Source organism: Fundulus heteroclitus, chromosome 8 (assembly GCF_011125445.2).
Source record: "Fundulus heteroclitus isolate FHET01 chromosome 8, MU-UCD_Fhet_4.1, whole genome shotgun sequence".
Classification (NCBI taxonomy): domain Eukaryota; kingdom Metazoa; phylum Chordata; class Actinopteri; order Cyprinodontiformes; family Fundulidae; genus Fundulus; species Fundulus heteroclitus.
This window is the reverse complement of record NC_046368.1, coordinates 210148-230364: the sequence shown is the minus strand read 5'-3', so window position 1 is coordinate 230364 and position 20217 is coordinate 210148. Positions and strand designations below refer to the sequence as shown.

At 37.6% G+C, this 20217-nt stretch overlaps 2 protein-coding genes across 4 annotated transcripts; both read left to right on the top strand.

Moving 5' to 3' along the window:
* The first annotated feature begins 1830 nt into the window (after positions 1-1830).
* ptgdsa (prostaglandin D2 synthase a) lies at positions 1831-8412 on the top strand. Its single transcript, XM_012871096.3, has 7 exons — positions 1831-2063; positions 3670-3809; positions 4089-4165; positions 5028-5138; positions 5254-5355; positions 6888-6919; positions 7030-8412. The coding sequence occupies exons 1-6, from the start codon at positions 1965-1967 to the stop codon at positions 6905-6907; spliced, it is 549 nt and encodes a 182-aa protein (XP_012726550.2). The 5' UTR covers positions 1831-1964; the 3' UTR covers positions 6908-6919; positions 7030-8412.
* A 2886-nt stretch (positions 8413-11298) lies between these two features.
* On the top strand, positions 11299-14974 carry LOC105932102 (protein AMBP). Of its 3 annotated transcripts, XM_036139797.1 has the most exons (9): positions 11299-11588; positions 11667-11787; positions 12038-12183; positions 12259-12335; positions 12528-12647; positions 13666-13767; positions 14140-14189; positions 14288-14354; positions 14853-14974. In XM_036139797.1, the coding sequence occupies exons 1-9, from the start codon at positions 11524-11526 to the stop codon at positions 14867-14869; spliced, it is 765 nt and encodes a 254-aa protein (XP_035995690.1). In that variant the 5' UTR covers positions 11299-11523; the 3' UTR covers positions 14870-14974. The 3 variants fall into 3 exon arrangements, with proteins under 3 accessions (XP_035995690.1, XP_021176450.2, XP_012726549.2); XM_021320775.2 differs by having other exon boundaries at positions 11299-11787; positions 12045-12183; XM_012871095.3 differs by having other exon boundaries at positions 11299-11787.
* Positions 14975-20217: the final 5243 nt, after the last annotated feature.

Below are 20217 nucleotides of genomic sequence, written 5' to 3'. Positions count from 1 at the left end.
TATATATATATATATATATATATATATATATATATATATATATATATATATATATATATATGTATATATATATATATATATATGTATATATATATATATGTATATATATATACATCTGATAAGATGTGTTCATTAAGAGCCATGTAGAACTGACATCAAATTCCTTCTTTCTGATCCCAAATATGAATTTCATTCATTTGTTCTAAAGTGAAAACATAATTGTTAGAAAGATTCAGAGGTCCCATTTAATCTGACCGATCAAGAGTACTAGAGTCTAAGGGGTTTAACTCTAAATTAGGTTGCAATTAGGTTTAATTAAACCTTTTCAAAGGAAACATGTTTTTATGATGCGTCTGTGTCCTCTTTCTCTCAAGCCGGCTTTTTGCACATTTTTGTCATTCCTTACGCTGTGGGCATTCCTGTGTTTCTGTTGTTTTTTTATTTTTTCTGTGTTGTTGCACTGGCAGCAGTTCTCATCCTGTGCAGAGCGTGTAGAAGAAGTCTGTGAGATGTGTGACACCCACACGCGCACACAGAGATATCCTGCCCACTCAAGACTGGTTGTGCAAACACTGTATTTAAGGAAAGGGAGATGTATGCAGTGCTGCAAATGGAAGAATAATTAATAATAAAACTATTTACATTGTTCAGTTAGGCTCTTGTCCTGTTCTTTCTTTTTTTTCCTCTGTCCATCGAGTGTCTCTAACCGCTTATCCGTGCAGGGTTGCTGGTGCCAATCACCAGCAGTGATTGGGTGAGAGGCAGGATACGTCCTGGTTAGGTCACCAGTCCATCACAGGGCACCACAGAGTCACACAGGACAGACAACCATGTAGACAAAGACCTAAGGTTAATATAGCGAGGCCAATTAACCTAAAAATCAAAGGCTGAGGGAGGAAGTTGGAGTTCCCAGACAGAACCCACCCATGCACAGGGAGAACATGTAAACTCCATGCAAAAAAGGCCTCAGGCCAGGATTTGAACCAAGGAATTTCTTCTTGTGGTACCACTGTGCAGCCCACTTTATTCTCTCTTAATAATTAATTTACTAAGATATTTCCCCCCACTAATTTAGTAATTCAATATAGATTTTTTTTTTTTTACCTTTTCCTATGTCTGAACATAGTTATGTAATAACAGTTAACATATTAGGCAACATAATAGTTCACTGAAAACACTAAATTCCCAAAACCATTATGGCATTTGTGCTCATGACAAATGTGTGTGTGTTTGAACTTTTTAAGACCATAATTAACTGTAAGATACGTTTATCTGTAAAGCACTTTTCAGTAATAAAACAATTCAAAGTGGCATACACGAAAAGAACACAGGAAAAGGAAACATCGCAGAGGAACAGTGACAGACTTGAAATGCGCATTTCTCCCTTTGACCACAAGAGGTCATATTTTCCTCAAATTAAAAGTTTACATTTTCCTCCCTGATCAGCTCCCAGTCAGGAGAGGGACGTTTATTTTTCACAGGGACCCTGTATATTATCTAAAGTAAAGTACAGGCTGTTTAAAAGCAGCACTAAGTCAGCATTGCAGACATTTGTGGTTTGCTCCTCCCGGTACATCATCTGCAAACTTTGCGAAATCACTTCTGCCCAAACTTGTGAGGACACCACCTGAATCTCAGCTGACCTCAGTAAACCACAGCCATGACTATGTGTGTGTTTCTGGGAAGCCAGAGGTTTTTTTTTTTTTGGTTTTCTTTGGAGCTGCATATTTTCAACAGTCACGTTTGTGTTCGCTGATCCTTTGCCTCCATTGGCTGACAAGCAGGTGGGTGGATCAGAAGTCAGAGCAAATATCAAGCCGCTCTCTGTCCATCTGTTGACTTTTTACTGTCTGCTGTAGGCTTAGGTCTGATAAACAGTTTCAAAGTTATTTTTAATTATTATTTTTGCTGTTGTCGTCGTTTGAAAACGTTTCCATCCTCCAGCCTTGCATCCTCACACAACCATGAGGACCATAGTGATCTCTGTCGCCATGGTGATGATGTGCGTGATGATGGTGCACATGGTGAACGTGAAGCCGCAAAAAGATTTCGACTTGCAGAAGGTACGTAAAACACGTCTTATAATATTCCTATACATCTGGCACACAGGCATCGCTGTGTGAGTATAGTCAGATTTAGGAACAGCTACAGGTGACACAAACAGGCTGCTGTTAATTAAATAATTAACGGGTGACAGGAGGAGTTCAGAGACGCAGGATGATGATTTCTGAGGCAGAAAGATAGTTTTTTGTTGTTGTTTTTTAAAGTACAAATATTTGTGGCAACAGAAGAACTGCCTCGATTGGTGTAAACAAATTAATTGGTTTACCTTTCTGTATAGTAAGACATTATGAAGTGATAGTTCAATGTGTAAAACGTCTGTTCTGCAGTGAGTCTACTATAAAAGGCAACATAGTGTTTTACAGTGGTTTTTAATATAAGTAGGATGGCTCACCACCCAGGGCGCCTTTTTGTAAAGGGGGGGGGAGGGGGGAACGAGTGCTTGGAAAAAATACTTAAAAAAAGATACGTTTCATTTTTTTTTTTGCTTAATGTCGGTGTCCAGTAAAGGGTTGTGTGGAGCGAAAACACTTCGGTTCATATTTCATTTGAGATTAGCGTTTAGTGCCACACTAAAGGGATATTTCAGTTTTTCACACACTCAGGTTCAAAATCTCATTTGTTTAGACTTTTCAAAGTTAAACAGTTTCCTTCTACACAAATAGAATGAGTTTCCTCATTCTACACAGATAGATACATTAGGTGAGATTATGTTGATTTGTTGATTTTTGTTTCAGAAATGTTATTGAAATAGTGAAAACACAAAATTCCCTTTAATGCTTTTGATTAAGAGAAGTACAGATTACTCAATCCTGGATTGAACTGTTCTACACTAGGACACAAGCCAGTCATTCAATTTAGGTGGGTCGCATCTAAACATTGCCTGTTAGGAGGGCTGGACCAGGGAAACCCTAATGTATATAATTTTATAGACAAACAGACAGAGCGATAAATAGATTTTTAAGAGTATTAAAAACTAATATTACCACAAAGTAAAATAAACTTAAAATTGAATGGGAACCAAATGAAGATGTGCTTAAAATAAACACATGTTAAATACTTAAAACCACTAAAAATTAATAATAAGGGTGAAAATAATTACTGCAATTTAAAAGTTACTAACGTATTGGACTTATTTGTTTCACAAAGAGCTTTATAAAATTTTGCATGTATGTCTCGAAAAACTCTCAAAAGACAGAAAAGCAACAATTAACCTTGTGTTTGGAAGGAATGACCTGTTAATCACTATAAAATTAAGGTTTTCACAATCCCTCCAAGAACCTACAGAAAGCTTTATGTGAAGGCGAGACGTAAATCTCAGAGTATATGAAATTTGGATATATTAGAGATTAATTCGTTTTAGTCTTTTTAAACACCTCTAGATTTGTTTTGAGACAGACTGTGAAGCAATATTTTTTTTATTCTAGGTTTTTGACATTTACATGTGCAAAAAATGCATTTAAAAAATGCACCCCGAATTTTATTCCGAATAAGATAAACCAATCTAATTTGCAACTTTTTCTCCCAAACCTCAACCATTAAATAAACTGCATTGTTTTTGTCTGGTTTAGCGTTTCAATCAAAATTGTTGTGCTTTTGTGTGTTAAGTTTGCAGGTAAATGGTACCGAGTGGGGCTCGCCTACGATTCTCCAGGATTCGTCCCTTTAAGAGACAAAGTGAAGATCTCCAAGGGCATCGTGACAATACTGCCCAACGGCAACGTCAACCTCACAATGTGGGAAGCCCTGTGAGTCCAGATAAGTGCTTGGCTGATTAATTTAGATTTTCAGATCTAAATAGTTTTTCAGATGCACTGATCACAGATAGAAAAGGGGACAAGTGACTGGTTAGGAGAATAAAAAATTGAATTAAACTTATTTCAGTTTACTCAAAGTGTGATTCACAACAATATAATGTCAAGGCACTTTAATGGGGACATAGTTCTAATTTATAAACTGTTAAAAACATTAAAATCCAAGTTTGATTGAGATTCAAGACATAAATGTATTTTTTTTCTGTGCTTCAGAGGTGGGGCATGCCTGCATAAAGTTTACCAGTATAACAAGACAAGCGTACCTGGAGAGTTCATCTACTTCAGCACCCGTAAGTCTCCTCTGATTTCATCCTGAAACATGTAAATCAAGTGATTGATAGAATGTGAATCAGGTTTTATTGCCAACTAATCAATTGTTACACCAGCAAGAAATTTATTTTTGGTAATTGGTGCCAGATACAACAAACGTGTATATTGTCAGACACAGAGCTAACATATATTCGCACAGTTTGTACATGATGTAAACATGAATTCACAATTGTGTGTGGAAAGACTGCAAAGTGTGCAAAGCAAACAAGTTCATAAAGTGCGTCATAAAGTGTGTTTACATCCTTGTTGAGAATGTGGGGGCTGAACATGATATATTGAACAGTCCACTTTCATGCAGGAGTTCATCCAAAGAAAATGTAATATGTGACTGAGAAATGCTTTGGACTCAATTAAAAAAAAAGTAATTAGAAAACACACAATATATACAATATAAATAAATATAAAGTGTCAGAGTGGGGAACATTTGATCGTTTTTTTGGCTCATTAATTTTGAAAATAAAATGTTTTTAAATTATTTTTTATCTTCTTTGTTGTTTTTTTTATTCAGTAAGAAAAAACACATTTAAATAAAGCATAAGTCGTTTAAATCGTGTTTTTTCTAACTACCCATTATCTGTCACTCCTTACCTTGATCTGTCAACATTCCTCCTATATTCCCTTTATTTGTACATTTTCCTGTTGCACATTGCATAATTTATGTTTTCAAAAGGTGTTTTGAGCTCTAGTAAGTAAACAGAAATCTAAGTTTTATGTTTATTTTTTATTTTTATTTTTTTTTTTTGTTTGCTAATTTGGGAATGTGTTAGATCCTCAAATTCCAGGTGTAATTTTCAGTAAATTCTTTGTTGTTTCTCTGTTCAGGCCATAACATGGTGAAAGACATCACAGTGGTGGACACAAACTACTCTGAATATGCTGTGGTTCTCAAGTACAAGAATTTTAACAGGGAATACACACAGGTGGCGCTTTACGGTGAGACTCAAAGACAGACTGGACATGTGCAGATTTCCTGGTTGATTTTACCGTCATATGCAAGTTTCAGCTCCTGTGCTGAATCCTCGTAGCTCATCTACTTCTGCACGAACAGGTCGATTACCGAGACCCAAAATACCTGTGATCCAGAAGTTTAAAGCCTTTGCTTTGTCCCGGGGTTTCCCCAGAACATCTATTCTGACTCCTCCTGCAGCAGGTAAAAAATGATTAATAAGTGTTTGGACATCTACCGTTTATGTACTGTAGTATACAGGTATATCTAAAAAATAAACTAAAATATCATAAAAAATGTCAATATTTTTTTTAATCATCTCAGAAAGGGAAATCTATATTTAATATAGATTAATGCCACATAAAGTAAAAACATTATAATGTTCTGCCATTGTTATGATTAGGTCTTACAAGTAATGAAAACCCCAAATTCATTGTCTCAGAAAATTAGAATATCTCATAAGGTCACTAAAACGAAACAGAATGTCCGCCTTTCCCAGGTATCACATTCAGATTCAGACATACTTTAATGATCCCAGGGGGAAATTACTTTTGTTACATGCTCCAGAATACACACATTGTTATATATATATATTTACAATATTCCACACAAGGTATTACCATATCACAATAGTCATATCACTTCCCTTGTGAATCCCAGTGAAGTGATGGTGACTTGTGCAAGAACAGTGCAGAGAATGCATAAATGACAGTTACAGAGGGGGGGTTAGGATAACTGAGGGAGGCGTTGTAGAGATTGATGGCCACAGGCAGGAATGATTTCCTGTGGCGCTCAGTGGTGCATCTGGGTAAGAGGAGCGTTCTGCTAAAAGAGCTCATCTAGTATGTTTGTTTCTATGCAGTTAATGCTTGGTTGGGCCTCCGTTTGTACAACACTGCAAAAACGGAACTAGAAATAAGTAAAATGTTCTTAAAATTTGTGTATTTGTCCTTGATTTGACTTATTTTTAGATCAGTTTTTGCAGTGTGCATCGATGCAGCGTGGCATGGAGGGGATCAGCCTGTGGTTCGGCTGAGGCGTAAGGGAAGCCCCGGTTGCTTTGATAGCGGCTCTCAGGTCGTCTGCTTTGCTGGTTGTGACGTCGCTCATCTTTTTCTGGACAAAACCACTTAGATCTGCTGTGGGGTTCAGGTCAAGCACAGTACCGCCATGGTCACTGAACCGGCATTTGGTACCTTTAGCAGTGTGGGTAGTCCTCCTGATAGCATCAGCATCTCCCTAGAGCTTGTCAGCAGAAGGAACATATAGTGCGCTACATTTTCCTGGTAGATGGCTGCATCGACTGTGGACTTCAGAAACCACAGTGGACCAACACCAGCAGATTACACGGCACCTACACCATCACTGTGGATCTAGCAGGAAGTTCAGCCTGCTAGATCTTCTTCCAAACAGTGTCTATGTGTCAGTCTCAGCCTGCATGAGCCAGGGTTAACCCTTCCCTGCCTCTGTGTTGGAGAGACAGATCCGTGACAGTCTTCTGTAAGCTTTAAGATCCTAGGAGGACTGGCCAGGTGCTTCCAGTCACCATATGTGTGACAAATCTATACAATATTTGAGTTTCATGTTTTGAAATTAGGAAGACGAAATACTAAACATTTGTCCACGATACTGAGATTTATTGACATGTGCCCATACGTGTAAATGAGCATAGTTAATGGATGGAAATGTATTGTTTAAGTTGATTAATCTTTACGTCTGTGTCGTCTCGTCAACAGAGAACTGCCCACCATCGTGATGTGGACATTAGGTGAGATTGTGTTGATTTGTTGGTTTTGTTTCAACAAGAAAACCAGAAAAAAAAATAAAATGTAGATACAGTTTCTATGCAGTATGAATTAACTGTTGTTTCTCTTCCAGGTTTTGTCTCAGACGAAGCTGAAATAATGTATTCCGATGTACTGCTTTACCCTTTAGTCCCAGAAAGTAATATTAGTTAGTCAATATTAATGATGCAATATATACCTGTTTTCACACTTTTAGTTGTCTAATTAAAATTAATTACTTACTTTTTTGTTTTTTCTATAATTGTTTTTTGAGATTAGACTATAGTATATGAAAAATGTTACCTTTTTTTGAAAAGTTAACAGTTTCCTTAACTCTTCACGAAATGTTCACCCAATGCTTTTGTGAATGTGTTCACATTGCAAAAGATTGTTTATACACAGCATCTTTTTAGTCTCATGTGTCTTTTCTACTCTCGTGATGTTTCTTGCATGCTCCAAATATGTTTGCCAAAAACACCAATCATTTAATCCCTTTTTGGATTTTAACCCTGGAAATAGGGCTGGTCAGTATATTGCAATTTTTAAAAAATATTGAGGGTTTTTTTTTTTAAAGGAGGTATAAAACGAGATTATATTGTTTATATCAAGAGGGTTTATGTCACACTGTAATTATACTTTTATGTGTTCCAGCAGGTTCTTTTTCAGCTTTTTCTCATATTTATCTGCAGCTGTTTGTTAAAAATGTGGCTGTTGGACATTTGGGACAAAGTGTTGATTTAGAGATTCCTTTTTATAATTACTTTATGAAAAGAAAAATATAAATAAATATAAATAGATAAATATCATATACTGTATTGGTATTCAGCCTAAAAATATTGAGATATTATTTTTGGTCGCCCAGCTCTACCTGGAAGCGTTTGATTGCTATGTTCCTCAGCTCTAGAAGCAGCAGCATGAAAGGCTGAGATTGGCACAATCTGTCATTTAGATTGCAATTTAAAACATTCGTTTCTTGCAGCTTACATATGTAGGTTAAAGGTTATTTTATCATTTCTATCATGTGTTCCCTCTTTATTTGCTCAAATTATATTAATATCGTGGTGCTTTCTTTTACATGATTATGTTTAAAGTTCTTATGTTTATGTGCTTTTCTAAGAGCATATGATTATGTCAGGTGGATGTTTTCTTTTAGGTTTTATTGTCATTAATTTAGTTCTAGTCCTTTTTTCTTCTTCCTGTAAAGTTCTTCGGATTACCCTGTGTATGAATGGTGTTGTACAAATAAACCCCCTGAATAGAAGTTTAATTATTTGAAAGTTTTCATTATTTAGAACAACGAAATGACACAAGTTCATAATATTCTATAAACTAAATAGTTAAAAGGAGTGGCATAATACAAGCATTATAGAAGAATGTCATGTGATAGACTACAACTGGAAAACAGTTGAATATGTAATATGGTAAAAATGTCAAATGTCTATAGTTTTCTTCAAAATAAAAAGTAAGCATTATAAAATCAGTGTTTTTATCCTGTCATGGCTGTGAGATTTTGGTAGAAGCCTCTGGCTTATTTTGGCTTCAAAGGTATGGGAGGGAGTGTCTTGCACTACATAAAAATACTAATGCAATTAAGTTTTTTTTGTTTGTTTTTTTTTTCTTTAGTTTTTTAGTTAATCTCTGATCTGTCTAAGACTCTAACTACCACCAAAGCCCTATCTGCCGATTATTTATCCATCCATCCATCCATCTATCCATCCATCCATCCATCCATTTTCTGACCCGCTTAATCCGTCATGGGGTCGCGGGGGCCGATTATTTATTTTGTGGAAAATAATAAACATTTACATAATTCAACTGCCGTTTAAAGGGGCAAAATACCAGCGGAAATTTAGGAAGCTTTGAGCAAAACTGGTGTTGTTTCACACATTTAAACCTCCAGCTAATAAAAACACAGCATTTAGGAAAATTGCGCCAGACCCATAAAAAAGCTAAATTATTTTCCTTAGAAATGCCTTTGAAACATTTGGCTCAGTGGGGTAACTTGCAGGGAACCCTTTAGATATTATCTGCTAAACAGACTTAATCCTTAGAGTTCAACCTGGCTTTTCATACTGTGATGACCACAATATGCTTTAGTTCAGCTGACAGGAGGTCCTGTACTCAAGACCTCCTGTCCTGTCCATAACTGAACTGCACTGTTTGTTTGTTTTGTAAAGTTGAAATTTGTCTTTTTTAACAGTATGACTAAAATAAAATAAGAAATAATTTGAATAACAACAAATATTTAATAAATCATAAAATAACCTGTATTATAATATTTAATGTTGGAATAGAATAGAAAAACATCCTTTATAAGCCCTCTGTGGAGAAAATCAGGTGTTCAGGCATGCAGATTACACAAACGTAAAAATACAAAAACAGAAAGTAAGAATAAGGGACAGGACAAATTTACAGCATAAAAATACAATGCAGTTAGCATGTAAAGAAATATTCAACGGAGTCAGACAAGTTAAAAAAATGTGCAACATGTGCATGTATAATTGTGCATAAAAACAACACCCTATCTACAAGAAATGGGAAAATGTGCAAAACCACCAGGGATCCAAACACCTGTTGAGTGTGTTGGGAGTCTAACAACTGCTTGGAGGAAGGATCTGTGATAAATCTCCTTTATGCACCTGGGATGCAGCAGTCCATCACAGCGATTATGATTTTGCCAGAGCTCTTCAGTCTCCTGTCATCTGCACTGGGTTGAGGGGACATCCTTGAACAGAGCTGGTATTCCTGATGAACTAACCGCCTCCTCTCAAATGTAGCTATGCTGCTATTCACACAAGAAGACTGTTGATGCCACCACAGAGTAAAAATTGTCTTCAGGAACATCAACTGCACTCCAAAATAGCTCAGTCTCCTCAACAGGAAGACTTTGCTCTGAACCTTCCTGTTAATAGCATCAGTGTTGTCACTCCAGTCTAGTTTATTGTTCAAGTGAGCACCCAGGTATAAAAGTCCCCTATCTCTATTTCAGTTCCCTGGGTGTTCACTGATGTCAGATTGTTGGCTCTTCACCTGTAGAAATCACCCACCAGCTCTCTAGTTTCCTCCTGCATTGAGCAAGAGATAGTTCCACTGGCGCCAGTCCACAAAGTCGTGATTCCACTGTCTGTACTCTGAGTAGCCCTCATTTTTGATGTCACCTACTGTTGTACAGTCATCTGAGAACTTTTGCAGATGGCAGCCTGGGGAATTAATGCAAATGTCTGCAACGTAGAGGGTAAAGAGGAACGATACCAGTACAGTACCTTGCGGGGTCCCCATACCGGTGATCGGCCTGTCAGAGAAAGAGCCCTGTGTCCTCACCTACTGTCAACGCCCAGTGTGGTTGTTCAGTATCCACTGGGAGAGGTGGTAGTCCTCCTCCCGCAGCTTCAGCTTGTTCCCTAGAAGTCCCGGCTGGATGGTATTAAAAACACCATGGCCTGCACTTGTGTAGCACTTTATCAAGTCCTGAGGACCCCAAAGTGCTTCACACTACACTCAGTCATTCACACGTTCTTTCACACATTCACACGCTGGTATCATCAGGTAAATGGTAAATGAAGGTATACTCCCTAGTGCCAGGCTGGCAGGTAAACTGCAGCAAATCCTACAAAGACCTCACCAGGGGGCAAAGACGGTCGAGGAACAACCTTTCAAGGGTCTTAATTGGATGCAAGGTCTGAAGCTTCTGAGGTTCTTTGGGTGTGTGGTCTTTGGCATTTGTACCACAGAGGAAGGCTTTCACAGCAGTGGTACCTTCCCTGGCTTTATGCTCATGTTGAACATGTTTCCCATGATGCTACACAGTTGATCTGTGCAGCACCTTATGAGCGTAAAGTTGATGCCATTTAGACCTGCAGCCTTTTGAAGCTTGTTTTTGTGCAGCTTGTTCCTCCGCTGATTCAGATCATTTGCCCACCCTAAATCCCCTACAGCCTGGGAGTTTGGTCTGAGAGCTGAATTTGCTTTCAGGCTCTTCCAAACCCCACATAAGTTGTTCACCTGCAGTTTGCCATCTTCCTGTTGAAGGTTATTTCTGATCTTCCTTTTCAGTTGCTTCTGCAGAGCTTGCAGCTCATCCTTGTTTCCTGCTCTAAAGGTTCTCTTCTTCTCCAAGGACAGTGTTTGAGGGTTGATTTGGGGCTTGTTATTGAAATAATGTGTAATTTCCTCTGGTAGACAATATGGCCTCATTAAAAACAAAATCTTGGTACTTCTTTGAATTTGCTACATGTAAATGATCCATTGTACATTTTTTCTTTGTGTTTATGTAAATAATTTAGGTGCCAAACAGGAAGCAGATTTATAATCTTTTTTTTAAAAGAGTCACTGAAGTTTGACAGAAGATTTTTGTACACTTACACTCTGTCAGGGTGCATCGACATGTCTCTTGATATCAAGTGGTTGAAGCTAACACACAGCCTGTAATGGTAGTCTGAAAGATCCACTCGCAACAGTAGAGCAGCCTTTTCCCCACTAGCCAGCTGTTAAAATCTAACAGCTATTGATTGGTTGCATGTTTGCGGGTAGTTTCAAACTCTGAAGTCCAGAGTTTTACTTCTGATTAGTCTGAACAACAAACACTTGAATGTCCAGAAACAGAGCAGGAGATAAAGTGATGTTCAGACCTTCGCTCTCTGTCTTTGAAAGCATGTGGGTGGGAATTTAAAAGAGCAAAGCATGATGGTTACACTTGGAAAGGCCAAGTCTTAGCTCTGAAAGGATGTTCAGGATGCAAAGGGTGGTGTTTCTGGTGCCTCTACTGGTTGCTGGATCAATACGGACCCTCCAGACGGACCCAGTGAAAGGAAAAAGTCCAATAACGGCACTGGAGAACTTTCATTTTGAGCAGGCAAGTGTTTACGATGGCAGTTGTTTTTATGCTTCTGTTGGTTAATTATGAATTATCATTGCAGATTTTGTTTTCACAACACAGTTTGTATTTTCCCCACGATCTTGATTGCCGGTTTATGCAAAACTCTATTTTTCTCTCCAACTAAACATTTTACAATCACTTTTGTGAACGCTTTTATATCTGTGTGCCACATCAATTCACATACAGATGGTCTAATGTAGACTGAATTTACATATGTTGCATTCAGTTTACAGGACGATGGTATGAAGTAGCTGTGGTGTCTACCTGTCCTCACTACATGCAGCGCAAGAAAAGAAACCCCGTCATGGTGGCCCTGGAACTGAAACATGTCCCTTCTCAGCATAACTTTACAATGACAACCTCCACCTTCACGTCAGACTCTTGTGTGGTAGTGAGCCATAAAAGATGTGAGGTTGCATGTGATCTATAATGTGTTTCCTCTTTCAGGAATGGCACATGTAGGGAGACTTGGACGGTTCTCAGTTTTACCAACACTCCTGGCCAATTCTTTCACCATGTTGCAAGTATGTTTCTCTGCTTACCTTCCTTTACACCTTTACTATGTGATCTACAGTTGTTGAAAGCATTTTACACAGCACAACATATAAAAAACTGAGTTCTAACATTAATTACATATGTTTGCAACACAGTACAATAGATTCCATGCTGTCATTGCCAACTAAACAAAGGTATCAAATGAAAGTTCCTCTCTGCAGGATTTGGAGCAGATGTCGATTCCTTCGTGGTTGACACCGACTATGATGAGTACGCTCTGATGATGCAGCTGAGCAACGAGAAACCGACAGGGAATAAAACCACCATAGTCAAGCTTTACAGTAAGTCACAGACTTACGCAGAGCATTCAAGTCTAACTCAGCCTGAGTGATCTGGAGAAGGAAACTCATTGTTTCACACCAACATTATTCAATGTCATACCGACATTATTCACACCCAGACAGATTTAGTTTCGTAGTAATCGCTTCATTTTATCAACATGTTTCTTTTAATATGAAGTAATACTGTATCAACATTTTGGTGGCCCAGAGTCCTGACTTGATAGAGAATCTGTGGAGGTAGCTAAAGATTAGGGTCATGGTAGGAAGGGTTTCAGTCTCAAAGATTTGGAGCTCATCACTATGGTACTATATTTAATATAGCAATTGTAATACATTATACTCTGTCACCCCTAAAGAAAATCCAGTACAACCATTTGTCTTCAAACGTCCCAATTTAGAGTCCGCAGTTCATCAGTGATGATTGTTTGAATGGTGTTTATTAAAATAATTAATGATACTATGAACTTTTTTTGAATATACTGTCGCCAATTTGACCTAAATCACCAATAGCCAAAGTGAGGTGTGTATACCACTGGTACCTGCTGATGCATATTTTACACACTCCAAGTATACTATTGGAAGAGCTTTACTACCATCTAGTAGTAGCATTATGTTCAACTATATAAAATCCAAAAACAGTTTTTCATTTTTTGTGGATTTGCCATGTTCTGGATGGCTGAGAATCTATGTCGAAGTTTGCTAATTAGCACGCTAAATATATAATGTAAAATTCCTGTTTGGTTTGTACCATATTCAATCACAATTCCTGCTTTTTAAATATAATTGTTATCATATACATACAGAAAGGGGTTTATGAAAGAAACGTATTTATCAACTGTAACCTGGATCCATACCAGTTCTTCTCTCCTCGGGCTTCGTCAGCAGGTTAAGCTAAAGCTGTCCTGCTAGCTGACAAATAAATAGCAGCCACCTGGGGCTTCAAAACTAAACAATATAAAACTGTCTTTTAAAAAACCTCCTTTGTTATAGTAAAATACAACAAATCTCTCCTCCTCAGGTCGAACTATGAGCGTTAGTCCTCCTGCTCTAGAAAAATTTAAAGAACTCATCAGACACCATGGAATGAGTGAAGATGCTGCTATCATGAATCAACACAAAGGTACTTCTGTTATCTGGACCTTTACAAACCTGTTTTTAAGCAGCATATATATATATATATATATATATATATATATATATATATATATATATATATATATATATATATATATAATATAATAATAATATATTATTGTATTCACATGGTTTATTCAATATAATGCTATACTTTTGAAACACATGATCCATTTTATGTGTTTTACACTTTCAATCTTGCAATTACGGGCTCGGAAAAAGCACTTTCAAAAAGAAATGCATGTGCTTTATTCTCTTTCTTTCTTTCTCTCTTTCTTTCTTTCTTTCTTTCTTTCTTATAGGTAAGCATGAAAGACTGATGTTACTATTTAATGAGTTTTGGTTTCTGTTTTTCCAGGTGAGTGTTTACCAGGCGAACCAACGAAGGAGGCAGCTGCTCACCATCAGGTAGCTACGACCGGCTATGATTAACCGGCAGGCAAGGGGCTTTATGTGGCATATGAGTAATCACCAAAAACTGGTGCTTTGTTTTGATTTGTATTCAGGTTTTTGGCCATGAGAGCTCCAAACAGATTATTCCTGCAGAGGAAGAGCAAAGTGATGTCAGACCAGGTTACAAATGACTCTTTTTCTGTGTTCCACAAAGCACACTTCTCTTTAGTTTATGTTTTCCCCTTCTTTTACTTGTGAAAGGCCCTAATTGTTCAGTGAGTACCACTGCATTGAAGCAGCTAAATGAGTTTGCAGTCATTGTTTGTAACATCATTAAACACTTAACATTTTATTTTATGTATCTCTTTTTATTTCTAGTTTTGTTAATGTGTTTTTCTTAGTTATTTTATTTTATTCCACTTATCTGTCTCTCTCCTTTCTCGTTTTATGTATCGTAATATTTGTATGTATTTATAGTATAGATTTATATATGTACGTTTTTGATGTATTATATATTTATCTGGTGTTCCAAGTTTTGTTAAACCACCCATTTGTGGCTGTAATAATTTTGAACACACTATACTAACTGTGTTTTTATTAGTAGTAGTAGTATTGGTAGTTGTAATAGTAGTAGACATGGTAGTAGTAGTATGCATTAAGTGATGTTTTCTTTCATAGGGTTAGAGAACCTGTGAGGAAGAGGAGGATGACCAGATATTGAACTTGTTAGAACACTATGAACAAACTAAATATGAGAAATGTTTTACTCAAGTAATAAAGAAATATTTGTTTGCACAATATCTGAAATGAACGTATCTGTCTGAAAACTGTATTAACACAATGTATAATGAAATTAATTATTTGCTGCTTGTATTATATGAGGTGCCTATTTGTGGGAAGTTTGAACCTTTTCTAAACGTGTGCTATAACTCAACACCCCATGTTCTGAGGAGCAGGTTGAATACAACTTGTTGTCTTAAGCGATCAGAGAGGCGAACATGCTGGGATACTGCAAATGCGGGGGCTCTTTCGGCTGTGCTTTGGTAAACTTGGAGAGCAATATTGTTTGCAGGCAGTTGCCAAAGTGCCTGGCAGTGAGTCACAATATGAGTGAAGATTAGCAGAGACGGTGGATGCCATGCAGATGTTTTGGACCACATTGACAGCACTTTGTAAAGTTATATAGATCTTATTGTGGGTTTGCATCAGCCCTGGTGATCATGTACAGCCTGGCATGTGGACCAGTATGGGCAACGGTAAAACCAACAGACGTGACGGTAGTTCACCCTCTGATGTGTTGCACAAGATCCAGGACATCCTGACCACATCTCGTGAGCTTCTGTAATGCTTGGCACACAATAAAAGGATCTTATGATGAGTTTTGCTTTGGGCTGTGGTAACGTCGTGTACTTTTACAAGCTCTGAGATTTAAAATCAAAACCTCAAACTACCTTAAACCAAATCTAAGTCGTACAGATTTATGGAACTGCACACAGTCAGTGAACAGAAATAAATAGCTGATAAAGCCTTGTAAGACCTGCTAACCTTCAGAAAATATGTATTTGTGTGTTTTATGAACGTCATGAAACAAATTTCACAGTATGTCAATTTTCAGCAATAATAATATAAAGAAAGAAAAGCAAGAATTGATCATTATTGTAGCTATAAATGTGTAACGTCTGGCTCAGACTTCCTTGAACCTTGTCTCGTTTCTCAGATTACAACCACAAACTTTTGTGTATATCATTAGGACTTTAAGGCTAACACAATGTAGGGCATAGTTATGAAGTGAAAAGAAAATGTAACATAATCTAAAAATTACAAAAAACTAATTGTAATGCATTTGCCCCTTCTAATTGTATACCGTTAAATAAATTTAAATATGCAACAGGTTCCCTTTAGAAGCCACCTAATTGGCAAATAGAGATTTAAGGTGTTCTGTGAAGGCCACAGAGGATTTTTTTAAGAGAACCTTAAGGAACAAACACCATCATGAAGGCCAAGGAACATAGCAGAGAGGTCAGGGAGAACATTATGGACGAGGGAAAATGAGGGTCAGGTTGAAAACTATTTTCTAGTATTTCAACATTTCACAGAGAACTGTTCAATCGATTATCCAGAAATTGGTCAAAGTATAACTAAACTTCAAAGCAGCGCGTTAATCAGAAAAGACGGAAAGAAACCCAAACAGTAAAAACTCCCAAATACACAAAGTACCATCCTCATACAGTGAGCTGTGCGGACTTCACACTGACTCTTTGCTAAGCTTTTACCCTTCATAATCGAGCGTACCTTTTGCCTACATTTCTTGTAACAGATTCCTATAATTCCTACACTTGCTGTCAGCCGGACGGAGTGCAGGAGGAATGGTAAAAAGTTTGATTAACTAATTCAGCACCTACAGCCGGTTCTTTTCCAGCAGGCTCCCACCGGACACCTGTCAGTGCAAATAGAGAGACTGTGATGCCGCGCGTTCTTGTATCGAGCTCTGTGTCACATATAAAACAGTTCGATGAGAAGACTTCTTGCTTCTGAGAAGTTTATGGTGTGACTCCGCGTACGCAGCCGTAAAACTGAGCTCTGCGCGTACCTGTCTGCGGGGACGTCCACGGACTTGTGTCCGCGCAAGTATGTGGGGGCCTTAAGTATGGAAGGGCTGCAGAGATCCAAAGGTCAGGTAGTAGAATCTGTCAATAATCTGTCAATAGAAGAGCTTTATGTCATGCACTCCTCAAATCTGGGCTTTGTGGAAGAGTGTAGAGGAAACTGTTAAAAAGAAAGCAATGAGAAGTCCTGTTTCCAGTTTGCTACAAGCCATGTAGGAAACACAGCAAACACGTAAAATTGTTAAGAAGGTCTGGTCATGTGAGACCAAAATGTAGCTTTTTGGCCCTCATACAAAATGTTAATTTTAGGGAGAAAAATCATTTTGGACATCACTCTGAACACACCGTCTACCCCATGACACACGGTGGCAGTATCGTGTTTTTCTTTAGCACGAATGGGAAGCTGAGCGAATGCAAGACTTTGTTAGTTAATGAATTGATTTCTGATAATCAGATTGATTTGTTTTGTCTCACAGAAACCTGGCTACAAGAGGACTACGTTAGTATAAATGAGTCAACCCCCTCCAGTTATTCAAATTTCCACATTCCCAGATCTGTGGGAAGAGGAGGAGGAGTGGCAACTATCTTTCAGTCTGATTTATTAATTAGTCCCAGGCCAACTAATAATTACAGTTCTTTTGAACATTTAACCCTCAGTTTCCCTCATCCAAACTGCAGAGCAATAAAACCTCTTCTGTTTGTTGTTTTGTATCGTCCACCAGGCCCTTACACTCAGTTTTTGGATGAGTTGTCAGATTTCTTATCTGATTTGGTGTTAAATACTGATAAGGTTATTATAGTGGGTGATTTTAACATCCATGTTGACACTGAATGTGATAACCTTAGTGTAGCCTTTAAAACTATCCTAGATTTAATTGGTTTTGCTCAAAATGTGCATAAACCGACGCACTCTCGGCTCCATACTTTAGACCTTGTTCTGACATATGGCATTGATTGTGAAGAATTAACAGTATTCTCTCACAACCCTGTCCTGTCTGATCATTTTTTAATAACATTTGAGTTTAATCTAACTGAGTTCTCCACCCCCAAAAGAGGGTTCCATTATAGTAGATTTTTATCGGATAATGCTGTATCAAAACTTAAAGAGTCTGTCCCCTTTTTAATATCCTCAGTATTGCAGAAATGCCCTGTAGATGGCAGCATTGCTGTTTCTTCCCATTCACAAATCGATACCTTTGCTAACAATCTGACTTCCTCATTGCGTTCTGCATTAGACAATGTAGCTCCCTTGAAAAAGAAGGTGATTATTCACAGGAAACTGGCTCCTTGGTTTAATTCAGAGCTGCGTTCCTTGAAGCACAATGTTAGGAAATTGGAAAGAAAATGGCGCTCTACACACCAAGAGGAATCCTACTTAATCTGGAGGGACAGACTATTGTTGTATAACAAGACCCTCCGCAGAGTTAGAGCAGCATATTTTTCATCATTAATTGAAGAGAATAAAAATAATCCTAGATTTCTCTTTAGTACAGTTGCCAAACTTACCCAGAGCCACAGCTCTGTTGATCCATCCATTCCCTTAGCTCTTAGTAGTAATGATTTTATGGGATTCTTCATAAATAAAATTGATGCCATTAAAAATAAAATAATTGGCATCCTCCCAAACATGATTACCTCGTCCTCAGTAAGTGAGGCAGCATTGGAGGAATCTTTAGAATCTGTGCAGTGTTTGAACTGTTTAGAAGCAGTAGAGCTTTCTGAGCTATCTAAAATTTTAGCTTCATCTAAACCTTCTACCTGTATGTTAGACCCAATCCCAACCAAGTTGTTTAAGGACATATTCCCTTTGATCAGTGGCACTATTGTAGACATGATTAATCTATCCTTAGTAAATGGATATGTACCACAGGTTTTGAAAGTAGCTGTTATTAAACCTTTACTTAAGAAACCTTCTCTTGATCAAGATGAGTTAGTAAATTACAGACCTATATCTAATCTTCTTTTCTTATCTAAAATTCTTGAGAAAGTAGTTGCTAATCAACTTTGTGAACATTTACAAAGTAATGACCTACTTGAGGAGTTTCAGTCAGGCTTTAGAGCTCATCATAGCACTGAAATAGCTCTGGTGAAGGTCACTAATGATATTCTCATGGCCTCAGATAATGGACTTGTGTCTATACTTGTCCTGTTAGATCTCAGTGCTGCGTTTGATACAGTTGATCACAATATTCTCCTACAAAGACTTGAACATACTGTAGGGATTAAGGGGAAAGCATTAGGCTGGTTTAAATCTTATCTGTCAGACAGATTCCAATTTGTTCATGTTAATAATAAATCTTCCTCAAACTCTAGGGTCACTTGTGGAGTACCACAGGGTTCAGTCCTTGGACCAATTCTATTTACTATATATATGCTTCCGATTGGCAAAATTATCAGACAGCATGGGATTAATTTCCACTGTTATGCTGATGATACTCAGCTATATTTATCCATAAATCCTGATGAATCCAATCAATTACTTCGACTGCAGTCATGTCTTGATGACATCAAAAGCTGGATGACTTTAAATTTCCTGCATCTAAATTCTGACAAGACCGAAGTTGTAATCTTTGGGCCAGAGTCCTCAAAAAATAAACTTCTTAACCAATCACTTAATCTGGGTGGCATTAACCTGGCCCCTGGTAATAAAGTAAAAAATCTTGGTGTTATTTTTGACCAAGACATGTCATTTAAATCCCATATTAAACAGGTTTCCAGAGTTTCCTTTTTTCACCTCCGGAATATCGCCAAAATTAGAAACATTCTGTCCAGGAGCGATGCTGAAAAACTGGTCCATGCATTTGTTACTTCAAGGCTGGACTATTGTAATTCTTTACTATCAGGAAGTCCACAAAATGCAGTTCAAAGCCTTCAGCTGATCCAAAATGCTGCAGCAAGAGTTCTGATGAAAATCAACAAGAGGGATGATATTTCTCCAATTTTAGCTTCCCTTCATTGGCTTCCTGTTAAATCAAGAATAGAATTTAAAATTCTTCTTCTAACGTATAAAGCCCTTAATAATCAAACTCCATCATATATCAGAGCTCTGATTACCCCGTATGTTCCTAACAGAGCACTTCGCTCTCAGACTGCAGGTCTGCTGGTGGTTCCTAGAGTCTCTAAAAGTAGAATGGGAGGCAGATCCTTTAGCTATCAGGCTCCTCTCCTGTGGAACCAACTCCCAGTTTTGGTCCGTGAGGCAGACACCCTGTCTACTTTTAAGACTAGGCTTAAAACTTTTCTTTTTGACAAAAATTATAACTAGTGGCTCATGTTACTCTCAGCTACCTTTATAGTTTTACTGCTATAGGCTTAGGCTACTGGAGTATATCAGGATCTAATTTTCTCACTCTATTGAGTTCTACTGTTCTTCAATTATGCATTATGTGTTGTCATTTCTGCTTTAACTTTCTGTTCTCTCTCTTTTCTCTTCATAG